The sequence below is a fragment of the Chiloscyllium plagiosum genome, unplaced genomic scaffold, assembly GCF_037043375.1.
Source record: "Chiloscyllium plagiosum isolate Xiang-an unplaced genomic scaffold, Cpla_swu_hap1 HiC_scaffold_2, whole genome shotgun sequence".
NCBI classification, from domain to species: Eukaryota; Metazoa; Chordata; class Chondrichthyes; order Orectolobiformes; family Hemiscylliidae; genus Chiloscyllium; species Chiloscyllium plagiosum.
This window is the reverse complement of record NW_028270140.1, coordinates 150,045,325-150,064,741: the sequence shown is the minus strand read 5'-3', so window position 1 is coordinate 150,064,741 and position 19,417 is coordinate 150,045,325. Positions and strand designations below refer to the sequence as shown.

General features: G+C 47.9%; 1 protein-coding gene across 2 annotated transcripts in view; it reads right to left on the bottom strand.

Annotated features, from left to right (window-relative positions):
• LOC148152008 (DNA polymerase nu-like) overlaps positions 1 to 19,417 on the bottom strand; it is a 336,065-nt gene that overhangs the window by 74,517 nt on the left and 242,131 nt on the right. For both annotated transcript variants that reach the window (XM_087993713.1, XM_087993719.1), the window contains exon 4: positions 9,588 to 9,702. In XM_087993713.1, coding sequence (XP_087849839.1) covers positions 9,588 to 9,702 — 115 coding nt within the window. The remainder of the gene's footprint in view (positions 1 to 9,587; positions 9,703 to 19,417) is intronic.

Here is a 19,417-nt window from a genome sequence, read left to right as displayed (position 1 = left end):
GCATTTAGCATGGTGATAGTGCCAAAAAAACATGATGGAGGTTATTTTCAATATGAAGGCAAGAGTTCACCTCCACAAGGACTGTGCGGTGGTCGGTCTTACCGATACTATCGCGGACAGATGCAAATTGGTAAGGATTAGATCAAATACTTTTTTCTCTCTTGTTGGTTCCCAGTCTAGCAGCTATGGCCTTTAGGACCCGACCAGCTCGATCTGCAGTACTGCTGCCACGCCACACTTGGTGAGCGGATATTGAAATCCCTCACCCAGCGTCCGTTTTGTGCCCTTCCCACCCTCAATGTTTCCTCCTTCAACATGGAGGAGTACCGATTCATCAGCCGAGGGAGGGTGGTAATCAGCAGGAGGTTTCCTCGCCCGTGAGACTTAATGGGAACCAGAATCAATGTTGAGGACTCCCAGAGCAACTCCTCCCTGACTGTATCCCACTGTGCTGCCACCTCTGCTGGGTCTGCCCTGCTGGTGGGACAGGACCCATCCAGGGATGGTGATGGTGGTGCCTTGGACATTGTCTGTCAGGATCGATTCCGTGAGTTTGAATATGTCAGGCTGCTGCTTGACCAGTCTGTGAGACAGCTCTCCCAATTCTGGCACTAGCCCCCCACATGTTGGAAAGAAGGACTTTATGGATTGACAGGGTCTGTCATAGTCTTTTCCAGTACCTAGGTTGACCTAATATCCCCAGAGCCCTAGCTTGGGATTACTGATCCTAAAACCCATCAGACAGAGAAGCAGAAGCAGGCCGTTCAGCCCATTCAGTCCTCTGAACTATTCAGTAACACCATGGCTGATAATCTACTTTCCTGCCCTTTCCCCATAACCCTTGATTCCCCTTACTGATTAAAAGTCTGTCCATCTCAGTCTTGAATATAATTAAGATCCAGCCTCAACAGCCCACTGCAGGAAAGAACTCCACAGATTCACCAGCCACTGATGGGGGAAATTCTTCCTCATCTCTGTCTTAATTATACGACCCCTTATTCTGAGATGATGACCCTTTGGTCCTCGACGGTCCCACAAGAGGAAACAATCTTTCTGCAACTACCCTTCCAAGTCCCGTAAGAATCTCATATGTTTCAGTAAGGTCACCTCTCATTCCTCTGAAGTCCCACCAAGTACAAGACCAACCTGCTCAAGCTCTCCTCATAAGGCAGTCCCTCTGTATCTGTTATCTGCCTGTGAACCTTCCCTGGACTGCCTCCTACACCAATGTACCCTTTCTTAGATAAGGCGGCCAAAACTGTTCACAGCATCCCAGTCAATAATTTGAGCAAAATCTCCCTACTTTTATACTCTCTTTCTTTTGAAGTAAAGACCAACATTCAATTTGCATTCCCTATTCCTAAATGAACCTGTTACCAAGCCAGTCTTGAGGAATCACTTTATGATTCACGGATGAGGACTCCCGAATCACTTTGTTCTCTCTCTCTCTACAGTCTCTACAGTAATATTCAGCTCCTGTATCCATCCTACCAAACTGCAAAATCTTACTTTTTCCACATTATATTCCATCCTCCAAGCTTTTACCCACTTGCTTAACCTGTCACCATCCCTCTGCACACTCACCACTTGCCTTCCCATTTAGTTTTGTGTTATTCAGAAAGATGGTGGCAGTACATTCATATCTAAGTCATTGATCCTGTTAACTCTGGTCACCCTCTCTCCCAAGGTGCGATACGATACAATGTGTATTTGGTTAGAATGTCGAGGTAGACATGAAGAGAAATTCTTGCTTATCCTACAAACAAAATTGACTGTATATCCACTTCAAGTCCGGGACTCATTTTTACGAACTCCTCGGAAAATATTTTAAGAGGCGCTGCTCATTCATGAGAAAGAAAACAAAAACAAAGAATTGTGGAAGCTGGAAATCTGAAACGAAGACGGAAAGTGCTGGAGAAACTCAGCAGGTCTGGCAGCGTACATGGAGAGAGAAAAACACAATCAATATTTCCAGTCCAGTGTGTTCTGAAGAAGGGTCACTGGATCCTAAATGTTGACTCTCCATTAAAGCTGAAAATGTGTTGCTGGAAAAGCGCAGCAGGTCAGGCAGCATCCAAGGAACAGGGGAATCGACGTTTCGGGCATAAGCCCTTCTTCAGGAATGAGGAAAGTGTGTCCAGCAGGCTAAGATAAAAGGTAGGGAGGAGGGACTTGGGGGAGGGGCGTTGGAAATGCGATAGGTGGAAGGAGGTCAAGGTGAGGGTGATAGGCCGGAGTGGGGTGGGGGCGGAGAGGTCAGGAAGAAGATTGCAGGTTAGGAAGGCGGTGCTGAGTTCGAGGGATTTGACTGAGACAAGCTGGGGGGAGGAGAAATGAGGAAACTGGAGAAATCTGAGTTCATCCCTTGTGGTTGGAGGGTTCCTAGACGGAAGATGAGGCGCTCTTCCTCCAACTGTCGTGTTGCTATGGTCTGGCGATGGAGGAGTCCAAGGACCTGCATGTCCTTGGTGGAGTGGGAGGGGGAATTAAAGTGTTGAGCCACGGGGTGGTTGGGTTGGTTGGTCCGGGTGTCCCAGAGGTGTTCTCTGAAACGTTCCGCAAGTAGGCGGCCTGTCTCCCCAATGTAGAGGAGGCCACATCGGGTGCAGCGGATGCAATCGATGATGTGTGTGGAGGTGCAGGTGAATTTGTGGCGGATATGGAAGTATACCTTGGGGCCTTGGAGCGAAGTAAGGGGGGAGGTGTGGGCGCAAGTTTTGCATTTCTTGCGGTTACAGTCCTCACTTTCTCCATTAAAGCTGCCAGACCCACTGAGTTTCTCCAACAATTTCTGTTTTTGTTTCAGATTAGCTCATGATCTGCTTGGGGAGACGACCGTAATGCATGTTCTTTTACCCTGAACTCCCTTAATGTGGCATTTCATACATCTAACTGTCTGCTTTAACCCAGCTGTCAAAACTTTTCTGAAGAAAAGTCATAATGCAGGCAAAAAGTTAACTCTCTCTCTGTCTCTCCAAATGCTGCCAAACCTACTGAGTTTCGTCAGCACTTCTTATTCAATTTGTTGTCAAAGCTTATTTGTTAATAGTTTTCATGATTTTTTTTACACTGGCCAATCCTTGTTTTGGATTAGCTCCTTTATTTTAAGAAAAAGCTGTTAAAATGATCAGCGTCTTTTATTGACTCTGTTTTCCTGCTGATACTTTGTGCCTACATTTGTCTGAACACTTGATTCGTGAAAGTTTCATGCTACAAATTTGTGGGTCACATAAAAAGTCTAAGGTAGAAACAAAAAAAAGTGAAGGCCAAATGACCTGAAGTATTTATGCTCAAGGGGATTCAGACAGAGGAATAAAAACCTGTCTCCTGAGTGATGCACCAGAGATACTTATGCACAGGAAGATCCGACAAACAGCTAAGCAGATTGTCAAATTTTTCTTACTGATGTTGATATGGGAACAAATATTGGTCGAGAAGCCAACGAAAATCATTCACTTTCCTTTGAGATGCTGCCATGACTTATTTGGTTTTGATTTTGTCATGCGTATTTTACAGAAAGAATATAATAAATTACAGTGATAAGCTTTCATTTGTTGCTGTATGACACCATTTTGAATCATTTAAAACAAATGAGAATAAAGAAAGATATAGTGTAAAGAGATTTTGTGTGCACATCAAAGAGCTGATAGAGCCTTTGTTTAGCATCTGCTGTGAAAGTTGGCACCTATGACCATGCAGCACTCTCTCTGCACTGCCCCAGACTTCTGCGCTAAAATGGGGGTGGTACGGTGGCTCAGTTGTTAGCACTGCTGCCTCACAGAGCCAGGGACCCAGGTTCAATTCCAACCTTGGGCAACTGTCTGTGTGGAGTTTGCACATTCTGCCTGTGTCTACGTGGGTTTCCTCTGGGTGCTCCGGTTTCCTCCCACAGTCCAAAGATGTGCAGGTTAGGTGAATTGGCCATGCTAAATTGCACATAGTGTTAGGTGCATTAGTCAGGCGTGAATGTAGGGGAATGGGTCTGGGTGGGTTTCTCTTCGGAGGGTCAGTGTGGACTTATTGGGCCGAAGGGCCTTTTTCCACACTGTAGGTAATCTAATCTCTGAAGTACTTGGTGCTGGAAGAGCACAAGTTGACTGCTGCATTTCCTACTTTACAACAACACCTTTAAAAAGTATTTCATTAGCTGTAAAGCACTTGAGGAGAGCCTGAAGGTGTTAGATAAATGCAAGCCTTCTTTGTATTATCTCTTAAGCTTTTCCTCTTGTTGCTCACTGACCTCAGGTATCATGCTGGCAAGGCTACCGATTCGTTTATGGTTACTTAGCAACCCAGAAATTGTTGGTCTGGGCAATAGGTTCTCACGTCCTGAAAATGCTGACACAATTTCTCCACAGCTCATCATAGGCAGAGGTACGTGTGATCACCGACTGCTTATGCAGTGCAATTGTGCCATTTACGATAGCATCATTATCTTGACAGCCTTTTAGGCTTCTTTCTACTTTGTCTGCAATTTATCCCAGGGGAATCCTCTCTTACATGTGGCCATCTGAGGATAATAATATTCACAATTTTAGTGCCACTCAACCGCTTATGGGTCTTGAATGGAGTTAATGTCATGCAGCAATGGAACAGCCCCTAACCTCCGGCTCAGGATAATTAAACCTGTAACAAACCTTTGTTTCACAGTATTTGAAGCACTGTGCATAATCTGGTTTCCATGTTGTGAAAAGAACGTGGGGCACTGGAGAAGTTAGGAAAAACAAATCATGTAAGATTCTGAGGGGTCTTGACTGAGTGGATGTAGAGACAATGTTTCCTCTTGTAGGAGAATCTAAGACTAGGGGTTTGGAGCAAATTACTGCAGATGCTGGAATCTGTACTGAAAACAACAAATGCTGGAGATCACAGTGGGTCAGACATTGTGCACAGAGACAGAACAAGCTAATGTTTCGAGGCTAGATTACTTTTCATCAGAGCTGAAGCTGTGATGGCCAGCATTTGTTGTTTTCACTAAGACTAGGGGTTTGTTGTTTAAAACTCAGGAGTTGCCCATTTAAGGGAGAGATGAGACAATTTTCTTAGCTCCTCAGAAACTTCAGTGTCTTTGAAATTCTCTGCCTGAAAAGGTGGTGAAGCAAAGTCACTGAATATTTTTAAGGCAGAAGTAGATAGATTCTTGTTGAGCAACAGGGTGAAAGGTTAGGGTGGGAACATGGATTTGAGGTTACAATCAGATCGTATTGAGTGGCTGAGCAGGCTTGAGGCCTTCATAAATAAGCACCCAGCTACATGTGGTGCAATGTATCTCCTGGATCAGCCCTCAGTAATATCATTCCTACAACCCCCTGATTGGGGATGGGGGCAGGGTTTGCTAATATTTTGCAGGTGTTTTGCTACCCAGGGGGATAAAAAAAGCTTGCAGTTATGTAGCACCTCTCACAACTTCAGGACATCCCAAAGAGTTTCACAGCCAATGAAGTATATTTGCAGAGTAGCAGGTAAGCACAGAAATCACGTCAATGCTCAACAGGATCTTGCAAACAGTTGTCTGATAATGACCGGGTAAATCTGTATTAGATATGTTGTTCAGTGAGTATGTATTGACCAGGGCAACAGATAGAATTCTCATGTTCTTCATAAAATAGTGATATGGAACCCACTACATCCAAAGGGACATTGGTTTATTGTTTCAATTGACAGACAGCACCTGCGACAGTGCAGCTCCCCCTCAATTCACTGAATTACAGAACAACCCTTTAAAGGTCAGCTCAGGTTAGTGTTTCTACCAGCCAGCTTTAGATTATTACAGAAAAGTTACAGGCTGGGATCGCATTTTTAATGGATTTGGGAGAACAGGGAGATTATTTCTTATGATTAGCATAAACAGAAGACTTTAACCATTGCAATTGATTTGATTTGATTTAATGCGACCTCTCACAATAAATTCTGAAAGCAGCTGAGAATCCTCTGCTACAGAACTGAGCCATTAGTATACGCTGCTGTTTCTCAGCTCGCATTTCTAATCTGACACTTTCATTCAATCCCCATGACTTTCTTTTAACATTACTCTCTAATGCCATCAGGCGATTATCTAATTCCCTTTATTCCTCCTAACCCCACAACATATCTTTTCCCATTTGAAAAAAAAATGGTGCTTTATTCATTGCACATTCCAAAACTTTACAAATTGGACATTACAGAAAAAAACAAAAGAATTCAGCCTTTCTCTATGAAGCTTACTGCACTCTTACCAGCCTCAAACCAATTGCAATGCGCATGCTATTTCCAACGTGCATTCAATGACAAGCTTCCAATCCAAGGCACCCTATAATTTACCAACCCTTCAATGCCCTCTGAGTGAAAGGCTTTAGAAAGCCTTAGGGAGTCCCTTAGCATGTAGTACTGGATATTAATGCAGTGGAAGGAATCCTTCCCACTTCTGGCTAAGAGACAAACAATTGTGTTTCTCACAGTCACCATCCCATCTCCTCTCTGAGCAAGACCAGAAAATAGTTCCAAGTTAAGAGGAGATAAATAAGACAGGGTAGGGCTTGGACAGAAAGTTGCAGATGATGGTGACCCAACGATCTTGCTGCTTTGCCGATCAGCAGGCTGATGGCTGGTTGTTTTGTTGCCTTAATGTCGACACATGGCATCGTTGGTGGAGTGGGTGGATTTCGAATGCTGTGGTAGAGCTGCCAACCAAGTGGATTGGCATTGAACTCCTCGATGTTGCTGTAGCTATAATAGTCCAGGTGGGCGGGACACATGAGACTGAAATTCCTTGGTGAGGGGGAAATCTCCCACAGATTCCCATCAGAACTTTGGTGGTAAGCTGAAGGAATCCCTGGCAAAACAAGTGTAGGAATGCTGAAAATAATCCTTGACACTGCATGTCAGCAAGTTCTGACTGACTGTGGGGAGATGAGGAGAACTTCTACAGAGTCCTGTAGCCAGTTATCACTGCTGTCCTTCCCAAGTTACCACAACCCTTTCAGCCACTCAAATATTTCTTCTAAGTCAACACAGTTTTAGTGAAGAAAATCCCAACCTCTCAACACTCTCTTCCTCACTCGACAAGTCTTTGTGACATCAAACGTACCCACACTGTATCTTTCTAATTGCTGTGAAGTCCTTGGTGATTCTTTCTATTGGTTGATCAGAAACTGTACACTGTGCTCACAGCACAGCCTGGAACTTCAACACCACAGTATCACAGCGCGGTGCTACACAGAAAGAGGCCATTTTACCCATACTGCCTGTGCTAGCACTTTGGCAGAAAGATCCAATTAGTCCCAAAGTTCCCTGCACTTTCCCCAGCGCACTGTTAATCATTTTGTTTCACGCAAGTATCCAATTCCCTTTGGGAAGTTATTCCTGAATCTGCCTCCACCCCCACTGTAAGGCAGTGCATTCTAGATCCTAACCATTCAAGATATATCGACAGGTTGTGTTGCAGTAACTCACTGAAGGTCCTTCGACAGCACCTTCCAAACCCACAACCACTTCCATTTGGAGGACAAGGGCAGCAGATGCTGGGAACATCAATCACCGCAAGCTCCTCACCATCCGGATTTGGAAATGTATTGCTGGTCCTTGAGTGTTGCTGGGTCAATATCCTGGAGATCCCTCCCTAACAGATTTGTGAGTGTTCCTACACCCCAAGAACAGTAAGAAGGCAACTTAGAATCTCAAGGGTAAATAGGAATGAACATCAAATGCTTGCCCAGTCAGTGATTCCATACCCCAGGATAGATTTAAAAAACGTTTGTGTGATGAATGTTTTGTATCACCCAGGTGGGGGGGTCTTCAACACTCAGAATGCTCAATATCTGCCAAGACTGAAGATTTTGTTTTAATAGTGACCCTTCCACTCGACTCAATATCCAGCCAAAGTCTCACCACCTCATGTTAGATTAGACCATGTCTAGGAGACCATCCCTCAACCAGGCTCTCTATATCACTTAATATCATTAGTTAGATATATACAAACCACCAGAACCAGAATTCATCTTTCTTTGGTTGAAGGATTTCCACACGTCGCCAATAATCACTCGACTTTATGTTGTCAAGAGAGGATGGAACTTGTTGGTTAGTGCCAGTATTGAGGGCCATGAAGTGAAATGAGCTGCAGCAGACAGGTGAGTGCCAGCTATGGATTGTATAAGACACTGTTCAGGCTTCAGCTGGAGGGTTGTGTACAGTTATGGGAACCACATTACAGGAAAGATGTGAATTCGTTGGAGAGAGTGCAAAAATGGTTTGTCAGGAATGGTTCCAGGAATGGAAAGCTTCAGTTATGGGGATGGAATGGAGAATCATAAAGTCATAGAGATGTAGAAACAGACCCTTCGGTCCAACCCGTCCACGCCGACCAGATAACCCAACCCAATCTAGTCCCACTTGCCAGCACCCACCCATATCCCTCCAAACCCTTCCTATTCATATCCCCATCCAAATGCCTCTTAAATGTTGCAACTGTACCAGCCTCCACCACTTCCTCTGGCAGCTCATTCCATACACGTACCACCCTCTGCGTGAAAACGTTGCCCCTTAGGTCCTTTTATATCTCTCCCCTCTCACCCTGGGTTGGGACTGTTTGCCGTGGAGAGAGGAAGGCCGAGAGGAAACGATAATAGAGATTTTCAACATCATGAGTGAGCTGGGTGGAGTAGTTCAGGAAAATCTTATAAAAGGACCAAGAACAAAAGGGCAGGGATGGAAAGGGATTTGCAAAAGCAGTCAGTTGAAAAAAATGTTTTCACTCTGCGAGTAGTTAGGGTGTGGAATGTGCTGCCTGGAAACCTGGTGGAGGGAGGTTCAGTTGAGGCATTCAAGAGGGACATTGGATGGCCATTTGGACTGAAATAATGTGCAAGGGTATTAGGGAAAAGCGGAAGATTAGCACAAGGTAACAGTGCTCATTTGATGAGCCAGTGCATGCACAATGGGCCAAATGGCCTCCTTCTGCACCGTAACATTTCTACGATACTCTATTTTATCTTCTGGGTCAGTGAGTCTCCTCATCTGAAAGCTGTGTACTCAAACCCACTTCCCCAGTGACTCTGAGCACACAATCTCAGCTGGCATTTCAGTTTGGCACTGACCTGAGTAACTGAGCCCTCGCTGATACCACCTAAGTAGCAAGTAGCAGCAGAAGGGACTGGCATAGAGCTGGTCTCTGCTAACTAACCTTTGCCAGTAACTGCCTGACTGTGCCGAATGTGGGGCATGTTTATCAGTATTGTTCAGAGGAGGGGGAGCAGCATTGGTAAAATCTGCATTCATTGCCCTTCTCTAAATGCCCTTGATTTTAACTGAGACCAGTTCAGAGGGCAATTAAAAGAAAAACCACATTGTTGTGAGACTGGAGTCACATGTTTGCCAGGGTGGGTAAGGATGGCCAATTTTGCTCCCAAAAAGGACTTTAGCGGACCTGGTATGTTTCTACAACTTACTGAGACTTATTTTCCAATCCAAAATAATTAATTAACAGTGGGATTTGAACCAGATCCTCAGGAAAATAGCTTGCATCTACACGTCCTGTGACATTATCACTACCCGTGCCAATGAGAGCATTTATAATTGTTCAAAGTGGAAAGTATTGGCCATCACACACTTACCATTGACAAGCAAGAGTGGAGAACACGTCTGGTGGTTCAGGTTCCTGGAAAAGTTGGAGGAGTTCTGGATCTGAGGTGAAGTGTGCGAGGATCCGCAGCTCAACATGAGAGAAATCTGTCATGTAAGGCAGAAATGGCATGTTATCTGGGTACGGAGTGTGGGAGGGAGCAGCTTGGCTTTCCTTCCTTTGAACGACTGAGAATAGCGCTAACCAGCCTTTACTGCTGGTAACCAACAACCAGTGAGGCTATCCGAAAAGCAGCAATCCTGACATTTCAGCACAAACTGCTGGAAATACTCGTCAGGTGTGGAGGTAGAAACAGTTAACCTTTTGAGCTGTGACCTTACCTCAGAACCTTTCACCAGATCTACAGAACTTTGGATAATTCAAACCAAAGTATCCCAACATTGCATGAGCCACTTCTTTTCCGACCCCAGGATGAAGACTCAGGAACATGCCCACGTGCAGCTCCAACAATTTACTCAGTAACACTTCCCTGCTAATCGTAATCTCTTTGAGTTCCTCCCCTCCTTCCACCTCCTAAATTACAGATATTCCTGATATGTTACTTCTACCTTCTACAGTGAAGACTAACGGATCTGGTCAATTCATCTGCCATCTCGGATTTTATTTTCCATTACTAATCCTCCAGACCCACCTTCTGCAGGACTAGTGTTCACTTTGTTAACTTTCTTTTTAAATATTTATAGAATCTCATGCCATCTGTTTTTTATAGTTTTAGCTAGCTCGCTCTTTTCCTTTGACCTTTGCCTCCTTTATTAATTTCCTAGTCTTCATTTTGCTTTTTTTCCACATTCTATCCAATCCTGCCCCTGCCACCTGTCTCTCCACAATTATATGCTTTTTCTGAAGGTTGATGCTATCTTTAACTTTTAAAATTAACTGAGTGTGAATCCTCCCCTTAAAATTTTTATTTCTCCTTGGATTATATCTATTCTGTGTGTTCTGAACAAATGCTGACTTCGTTAATGACCACCTCTCCCTCCTGAACCGACAAGCTCCGCCCCTCCCCCAGCCCCACATCCCATGATAGAATTTTTAAAAGTGTAGTAATTGCACTTGTAAGTGTTCTTGGAGAGGTTAATGCACCAGAAAGCTCCCTTATATTCAACAGCCGCCTGCAATGGGCAAACCCAGCCAGCAGAGGCCAAGATGGTTGAGAACTATCAGGTCAAGCCAGGGTGGGGCTCCATTGTGATTCCATCTACTGGTATGAATTTGCCTCAAACACAACATTTTACCCAAGGTAGCAATGCTTACGGAATTCCTTATAACAAGAAACTGGGAGTGGACATCATGGTATTGAAGAATCCAACAGACATGTATTCCAGCTGTTTATTTTGCACAAATATTGGATTTACAGGTAGATTAGTGTCAGGGCTACCATTATGGTCTGATGTTACAACAGAGGAGCATTGGGCAGTGTATCCTTCCAGTGGTCCCCACTAAGATGGTGTATGTCCTCAGGTAACATGCAATGATACAGTGATGATCGGCTCATCATGCCTGTGGTAGCTATTCAATCAATTCAGCTTTCCCCGCACTCTTTCAAATTTCTCCTTTTCAAATCTATTCAACGTCCTTTGGAGAGTTTCCACCACGCCTTCAGCGAGCACACTTCAGACCACAACTCACTGCATAAAAATCCTTCCCATTTATGAGGGGGAATTCCTTCTCTCATCAGGCCGTGGGTCTTTGGAAATCACTTTGTCAGAAAGCGGAGAAGATGGGGTTGTTGAATACTTGTAAGGCAGGGGTAGATAGATTGTTGATTATCACGGGTAGGTAGGCTGGAACGCAGAGTTGAGGTTATAATCAGATCAGTCTCACTGAAAGGCGGAGCAGCAGGGGCCTACCCTGCTCCCAAACTGGATGTTGATTTGTTTGTAATTTGAGGAGAAAGTGAGGACTGCAGATACTGGAGAACAGAATCGAGAATGTGGTGCTGCAAAAGCACAGCCGGTCAGGCAGCATCAGGGACAAGCCCTTCATCAGGAATGAGGCTTGTGGGCCAAGGGGGCTGAGAGATAAACGGGAGGGGAGGGGAGGGTGGGGCTGGGAGGAAGGGAGCTGGGAATGCGATAGGTAGATGAAGGTGGGAGGGGGGGTAATGGTGATAGGTCGGAGAGGAGGGTGGAGCAGATAGGTGGGAAGGAAAATGGACCGGTAGGACCGTTCAAGAGGGTGGTGCCGAGTTGGAGGGTTGGATCCAGAATAAGTTGGGGGGGGGCGGGGAGGTGAGGAAACCGGTGAAGTCCATTTTGATCCCGGGTGCTTGGAGGGTCCTGAGGAGGAAGCTGTGGCGTTGTGGTAAGGGTTGGGCAGTGGAGGAGGGTCAGGTCCTGTATGTGCTTGGGGGAGTTAAAGTGTTTGGCCGCGGGGCGGTGGGGTTGTTTTGTGTGTGTGTGTGTGTCCCATAGATGTTCTCTGAAGCGTTTCACAAGTAGGCGTCCTGTCTACCCAATGTTGAGGGTCCGCATCGGGAGCAACTTGCTTGTAATGCTGCCTGCCACACCTCTGGGTTTCCTTCTCTCAACCTCTGACTGATCCACCAACGAGTGGAAACCGTTTCCCATCAGTCACTCGAACTGAAGGCTTCCTGGAGATGTCAAGTCCGAGAAGGCAGAGCAGAATAAGAATAAAAAGTGACCTAAAATAGTAGCACAGTAAACAATCTCCAGCACAGTTTCCAATGCCAAAAGTTAAAAAACATTTCCACTCAAATCATGTGCTGTACTGCTGCCACCTACTGCCTGGTGATCATCCTTGCCAGTACTTGGGGATGCCGGTGTTAGACTGGGGTGTACAAAGTTACAAATCACACAACACCAGGTTATAGTCCAACAGGTTTAATTGGAAGCACTAGCGTTCGGAGCGCTGCTCCTTCATCAGGTGGTTGTCTAAAGCTAGTGCTTCCAATCAAACCTGTTGGACTATAACCTGGTGTTGTGTGATTTTTAACTTTGCCAGCAATGTGAGCAGCGAAAATCTACGCAAATGTAACAATGGAAAAGCACAACTTACACACCCACAGAAACAGGATTGGACAGACAGATGATCAGGATTAGGGCAGGGAGACGATCTGGATTAGGGCAGGGAGACGATCTGGATTAGGGCAGGGAGACGATCAGGATTAGGGCAGGGAAACGATCAGGATTAGGGCAGGGAGACGATCAGGATTAGGGCAGGGAGACGATCAGGATTAGGGCAGGGAGACGATCAGGATTAGGGCAGGGAGACGATCAGGATTAAAGCAGGGAGACGATCTGGATTAGGGCATGGAGACGATCTGGATTAGAGCAGTGAGACGATCAGGATTAGGGCAGGGAGACGATCTGGATTAGAGCAGGGAGACGATCTGGATTAGGGCAGTGAGATGATCAGGATTAGGGCAGGGAAACGATCAGGATTAGGGAAGGGAGACGATCTGGATTAGAGCAGTGAGACGATCAGGATTAGGGCAGGGAGACGATCTGGATTAGGGCAGGGAGACGATCTGGATTAGGGCAGTGAGACGATCAGGATTAGGGCAGTGAGACGATCAGGATTAGGGCAGGGAAACGTTCAGGATTAGGGCAGGAAGACGATCAGGATTAGGGCAGGGAGACGATCAGGATTAGGGCAGGGAGATGATCAGGATTAGGGCAGTGAGACGGTCAGGATTAGAACAGGGAGACGATCAGGACTAGAGCAGCGAGACGATCAGGATTAGGGCAGTCAGACAATCAAGATTAGGATAATGAGACGATCAGGATTCGTGCAGTTAGATGATCTGGATTAGGGCAGTGAGACGATCAGGATTAGGGCAGGGAGACGATCAGGATTAGGGCAGGGAGACGATCAGGATTAGGGCAGGGAAACGTTCAGGATTAGGGCAGGGAGACGATCAGGATTAGGGCAGGGAGACGGTCAGGATTAGGGCAGGGAGACGGTCAGGATTAGGGCAGTGAGACGGTCAGGATTAGGGCAGGGAGACGGGCAGGATTAGGGTAGGGAGACGATTAAGATTAGGGTACTGAGACGATCAGGATTACGGCAGGGAGACGATCAGGATTAGGGCAGTGAGACGATCAGGATTAGGGCAGGGAGATGATCAGGATTAGGGCAGTGAGACGATCAGGATTAGGGCAGTGAGACGATCAGGATTAGGGCAGTGAGACGGTCAGGATTAGGGCAGTGAGACGGTCAGGATTAGGGCAGGGAGACGGTCAGGATTAGGGCAGTGAGACAGTCAGGATTAGGGCAGGGAGACGGTCAGGATTAGGGTAGGGAGAGGGTCAGGATTAGGGTAGGGAGACGATTAAGATTAGGGCACTGAGACGATCGGGATTAGGGCAGTGAAACGTGCAGGATTAGGGCAGGGAGACGATTAGGATTAGGGCACTGAGACGATCAGGATTACGGCAGGGAGACGATCAGGATTAGGGCAGTGAGACGGGCAGGATTAGGGCAGGGAGATGATCAGGATTAGGGCAGTGAGACGGTCAGGATTAGAACAGGGAGACGATCAGGACTAGAGCAGCGAGACGATCAGGATTAGGGCAGTCAGACAATCAAGATTAGGATAATGAGACGATCAGGATTCGTGCAGTTAGACGATCTGGATTAGGGCAGTGAGACGATCAGGATTAGGGCAGGGAGACGATCAGGATTAGGGCAGTGACAGGGGCAGGATTAGGGTAGGGAGACGATCAGGATTAGGGCAGGGAGACGATCAGGATTAGGGCAGGGAGACGATCTGGATTAGGGCAGTGAGACAGGCAGTATTAGGGCAGCGAGACGATCAGGATTAGGGCATGGAGACGATCAGGATTAGGCAGTGAGACGGGAAGGATTAGGGCAGCGAGACGATCAGGATTAGGGCAGGCAGACGATCAGGATGAGAGCAGTGAGACGGGCAGGATTAGGGCAGGGAGACGATCAGGATTAGGAGAGGGAGACGATCAGGATTAGGGCAGTGAGACGATCAGGATTAGGGCAGTGCGACGGTCAGGATTAGGGCAGTGAGACGGTCAGGATTAGGGCAGTGAGACGGTCAGGATTAGGGCAGTGAGACGGGCAGGATTAGGGCAGTGAGACGGTCAGGATTAGGGCAGGGAGACGGTCAGGATTAGGGCAGTGAGACGGTCAGGATTAGGGCAGGGAGACGGTCAGGATTAGGGTAGGGAGACGATTAAGATTAGGGCACTGAGACGATCAGGATTACGGCAGGGAGACGATCAGGATTAGGGCAGTGAGACGTGCAGGATTAGGGCAGGGAGACGATTAGAATTAGGGCACTGAGACGATCAGGATTACGGCAGGGAGACGATCAGGATTAGGGCAGTGAGACGGGCAGGATTAGGGCAGGGAGATGATCAGGATTAGGGCAGTGAGACGGTCAGGATTAGAACAGGGAGACGATCAGGACTAGAGCAGTGAGACGGGCAGGATTAAGGCAGTCAGACAATCAAGATTAGGATAATGAGACGATCAGGATTCGTGCTGTTAGACGATCTGGATTAGGGCAGTGAGACGATCAGGATTAGGGCAGGGAGACGATCAGGATTGGGGCTGGGAGACGATAAGGATTAGAGCAGTGAGACAGGCTGTTTTAGGGCAGCAAGACGATCAGGATTAGGGCAGGGAGACGATCAGGATTAGGACAGGGAGATGATCAGGATTAGGGCAGTGAGATGATCAGGATTAGGGAAGTGAGACGATCAGGATTAGGGAAGTGAGACGATCAGGGTTAGGGCAGTGAGACGATCAGGATTGGCGCAGTGAGACGATCAGGATTAGGGCAGGGAGACGATCAGGATTAGGGAAGTGAGACGATCAGGATTAGGGCAGGGAGACGATCAGGATTAGGGCAGGGAGACGATCTGGATTAGTGCAGGGAGACGATCTGGATTAGGGCATGGAGACGATCAGGATTAGGGCATGGAGACGGTCAGGATTAGGGCATGGAGACGGTCAGCATTAGGGCAGTGAGACGGTCAGGATTAGTGCAGTGAGACGATCAGGATTAGGGCTGGGAGACGATCTGGATTAGGGCATGGAGACGATCAGGATTAGGGCATGGAGACGGTCAGCATTAGGGCAGTGAGACGGTCAGGATTAGTGCAGTGAGACGATCAGGATTAAGACAGGGAGACGATCAGGATTGGGGCTGGGAGACGATAAGGATTAGAGCAGTGAGACAGGCTGTTTTAGGGCAGCGAGACGATCAGAATTAGGGCAGGGAGATGATCAGGTTTAGGGCAGGGAGACGGTCAGGATTAGGGCAGTGAGACGGTCAGAATTAGGGCAGGGAGACGATCAGGATTAGGGCAGGGAGACGATCAGGATTAGGGCAGTGAGACGGTCAGAATTAGGGCAGTGAGACGGTCAGGATTAGTGCAGTGAGATGATCAGGATTAGGGCTGGGAGACGATCAGGATTAGGGCAGGGAGACGATCAGGATTGGGGCAGTGAGACGATCAGGATTAGGGAAGTGAGACGATCAGCGTTAGGGCAACGAGACGGTCAGGATTGGCGCAGTGAGACGATCAGGATTAGGGTAGGGAGACGCTCAGGATTAGGGCAGGGAGACGATCAGGATTAGGACAGGGAGACGATCAGGATAAGGACAGGGTGATATTAAGGATTAGAGCAGTGAGACGGGCAGGATTAGGGCAGTGAGACGGGCAGGATTAGGGCAGGGAGACGATCAGGATAAGCACAGAGAGATAGGCAGGATTAGGGCACTGAGACGATCAGGATTAGGGCAGGGAGACGATCTGGATTAGGGCAGGGAGACGATAAGGATTAGGGCAGGGAGGCGATCAGGTTTAGGGCAGGGAGGCGATCAGGATTAGGGCAGGGAGACGATCAGGATTAGCACAGCAAGACAGGTAGGATTATGGCAGTGAGACGATCAGGATTAGGGCAGGGAGATGGGCAGGATTAGGGCAGTGAGACGGACAGGATTAGGGCAGCGAGACGGGCAGGAATAGGGCAGCGAGACGGGCAGGAATAGGGCAGCGAGACGATCAGGATTAGGGCAGGGAGACGATCAGGATTAGGGCAGGGAGACGATCAGGATTAGGGCAGGGAGACGATCAGGATTAGGGCAGGGAGATGATCAGGATTAGGGCAGTGAGACGATCAGGATTAGGGCAGTGAGACGGGCAGAATTTGGGCAGTGAGACGATCAGGATTAAGGCATGGAGACGATCAGGATTAGGGCTGGGAGACGATCTGGATTAGGGCAGTGAGACAGGCTGTATTAGGGCAGCGAGACGATCTGGATCAGGGCAGTGAGATGTGCAGGATTAGAGCAGTGAGTCGGGCAGAATTAGGGCAGTGAGACGATCAGGATTAAGGCACGGAGACGATCTGGATTAGGGCTGGGAGACAGGCTGTATTAGGGCAGCGAGACGATCTGGATCAGGGCAGTGAGATGTGCAGGATTAGAGCAGTGAGTCGGGCAGAATTAGGGCAGTGAGACGATCTGGATTAGGGCAGTGAGACGATCAGGATTAGGGTTGTGAGACGATCAGGATTAGGACAGTGAGACGGGCAGGATTAGGGCAGTGAGACGAGCAGGATTAGGGCAGTGAGACGATCTGGATTAGGGCAGTGAGACGATCAGGATTAGGGCAGTGAGACGGGCAGGATTAGGGCAGGGAGACGATAAGGATTAGGGCAGGGAGACGATAAGGATTAGGGCAGGGAGATGATCAGGATTAGGGCAGTGAGACGGGCAGGATTAGGGCAGGGAGACAATCAGGATTAGGGCAGTGAGACGGGCAGGATTAGGGCAGTGAGACGATCTGGATTAGGGCAGGGAGACGATCAGGATTAGGGCAGGGAGACGATCAGGATTAGAGCAGTGAGACGATCAGGATTAGAGCAGTGAGTCGGACAGAATTAGGGCAGTGAGACGATCAGGATTAGAGCAGTGAGACAGGCTGTATTCGGGCAGTGAGACAATCTGGATTAGGGCAGTGAGACGATCAGGATTAGGGCAGTGAGACGATCAGGATTAGGGCAGGGAGACGATCAGGATTAGGGCAGGGAGACGATCAGCATTAGGGCAGTGAGACGATCAGCATTAGGGCAGTGAGACAATCTGGATTAGGGCAGGGAGACAATCAGGATTACGGCATGGAGATGATCTGGATTAGGACATGGAGACGATCAGGATTAGGGCAGTGAGATGATCTGGAATAAGGAAGTGAGATGATAAGGATTAAGGAAGTGAGACGATCAGGATTAGGGCAGCGAGACGATCAGAATTATAGCAGTAAAACGATCAGGATTAGAGCAGTGAGACGATCAGGATAAGGGCAGTGAGACGATCAGGATTAGGGCAGGGAGACGATCAGGATTAGGGAAGTGCGACGATCAGGATTAGGGAAGTGAGACGATCAGGATTAGGGCAGTGAGACGATCAGAATTAGGGCAGTAAAATGATCAGGATTAGGACAGTGAAGTGATCAGGATTAGAGCAGAGAGACGATCAGGATTAGGGTAGTGAGACGATCAGGATTAGGGCAGGGAGACAATCAGGATTAGGGCAGGGAGACGATCAGCATTAGGGCAGTGAGACGATCAGAATTAGGGCAGTAAAATGATCAGGATTAGGACAGTGAAGCGATCAGGATTAGAGCAGAGAGACGATCAGGATTAGGGTAGTGAGACGATCAGGATTAGGGCAGGGAGACGATCAGGATTAGGGCAGTGAGACGATCAGGATTAGGGAAGTGAGACGATCAGGATTAGGGAAGTGAGACGATCAGGGTTAGGGCAGTGAGACGATCAGGATTAGGGCAGTGAGACGATCAGGATTAGGGCAGTGAGTGTTCAGGATTAGAGCAGTGAGACAGTCAGGATTAGGGAAGTGAGACGATCAGGATTAGTGCAGTGAGACGGGCAGGATTAGGGCAGTGAGACAATGAGGATTATGGCAGTGAGACGATCAGGATTAGGGCTGGGAGACGGGCAGGAATAGGGAAGTGAGACGATCAGGATTAGTGCAGTGAGACGATCAGGATTAGGGCAGGGAGACGGGCAGGATTAGTACAGTGAGACAATGAGGATTAGGGTAGTGTGATGATCAGGATTAGGGAAGTGAGACGGTCAGGATTAGTGCAGTGCGTCGATCAGGATTAGGACAGGGAGATGATCAGGATTAGGGCAGTGAGACGATCAGGATTAGGGAAGTGAGACGATCAGGATTAGGGAAGTGAGACGATCAGGGTTAGGGCAGTGAGACGATCAGGATTAGGGCAGTGAGACGATCAGGATTAGGGCTGGGAGACGATCTGGATTAGGGCATGGAGACGATCAGGATTAGGGCATGGAGACGGTCAGCATTAGGGCAGTGAGACGGTCAGGATTAGTGCAGTGAGACGATCAGGATTAGGACAGGGAGACGATCAGGATTGGGGCTGGGAGACGATAAGGATTAGAGCAGTGAGACAGGCTGTTTTAGGGCAGCGAGACGATCAGGATTAGGGCAGGGAGACGATCAGGATTAGGGCAGTGAGACGATCAGGATTAGGGCAGGGAGACGATCAGGATTAGGGCAGGGAGACGATCAGGATTAGGGCAGGGAGGCGATCAGGATTAGGGCAGTGAGACGATCAGGATTAGGGCTGGGAGACGATCTGGATTAGGGCATGGAGACGATCAGGATTAGGGCATGGACATGGTCAGCATTAGGGCAGTGAGACGGTCAGGATTAGTGCAGTGAGACGATCAGGATTAGGACAGGGAGACGATCAGGATTGGGGCTGGGAGACGATAAGGATTAGAGCAGTGAGACAGGCTGTTTTAGGG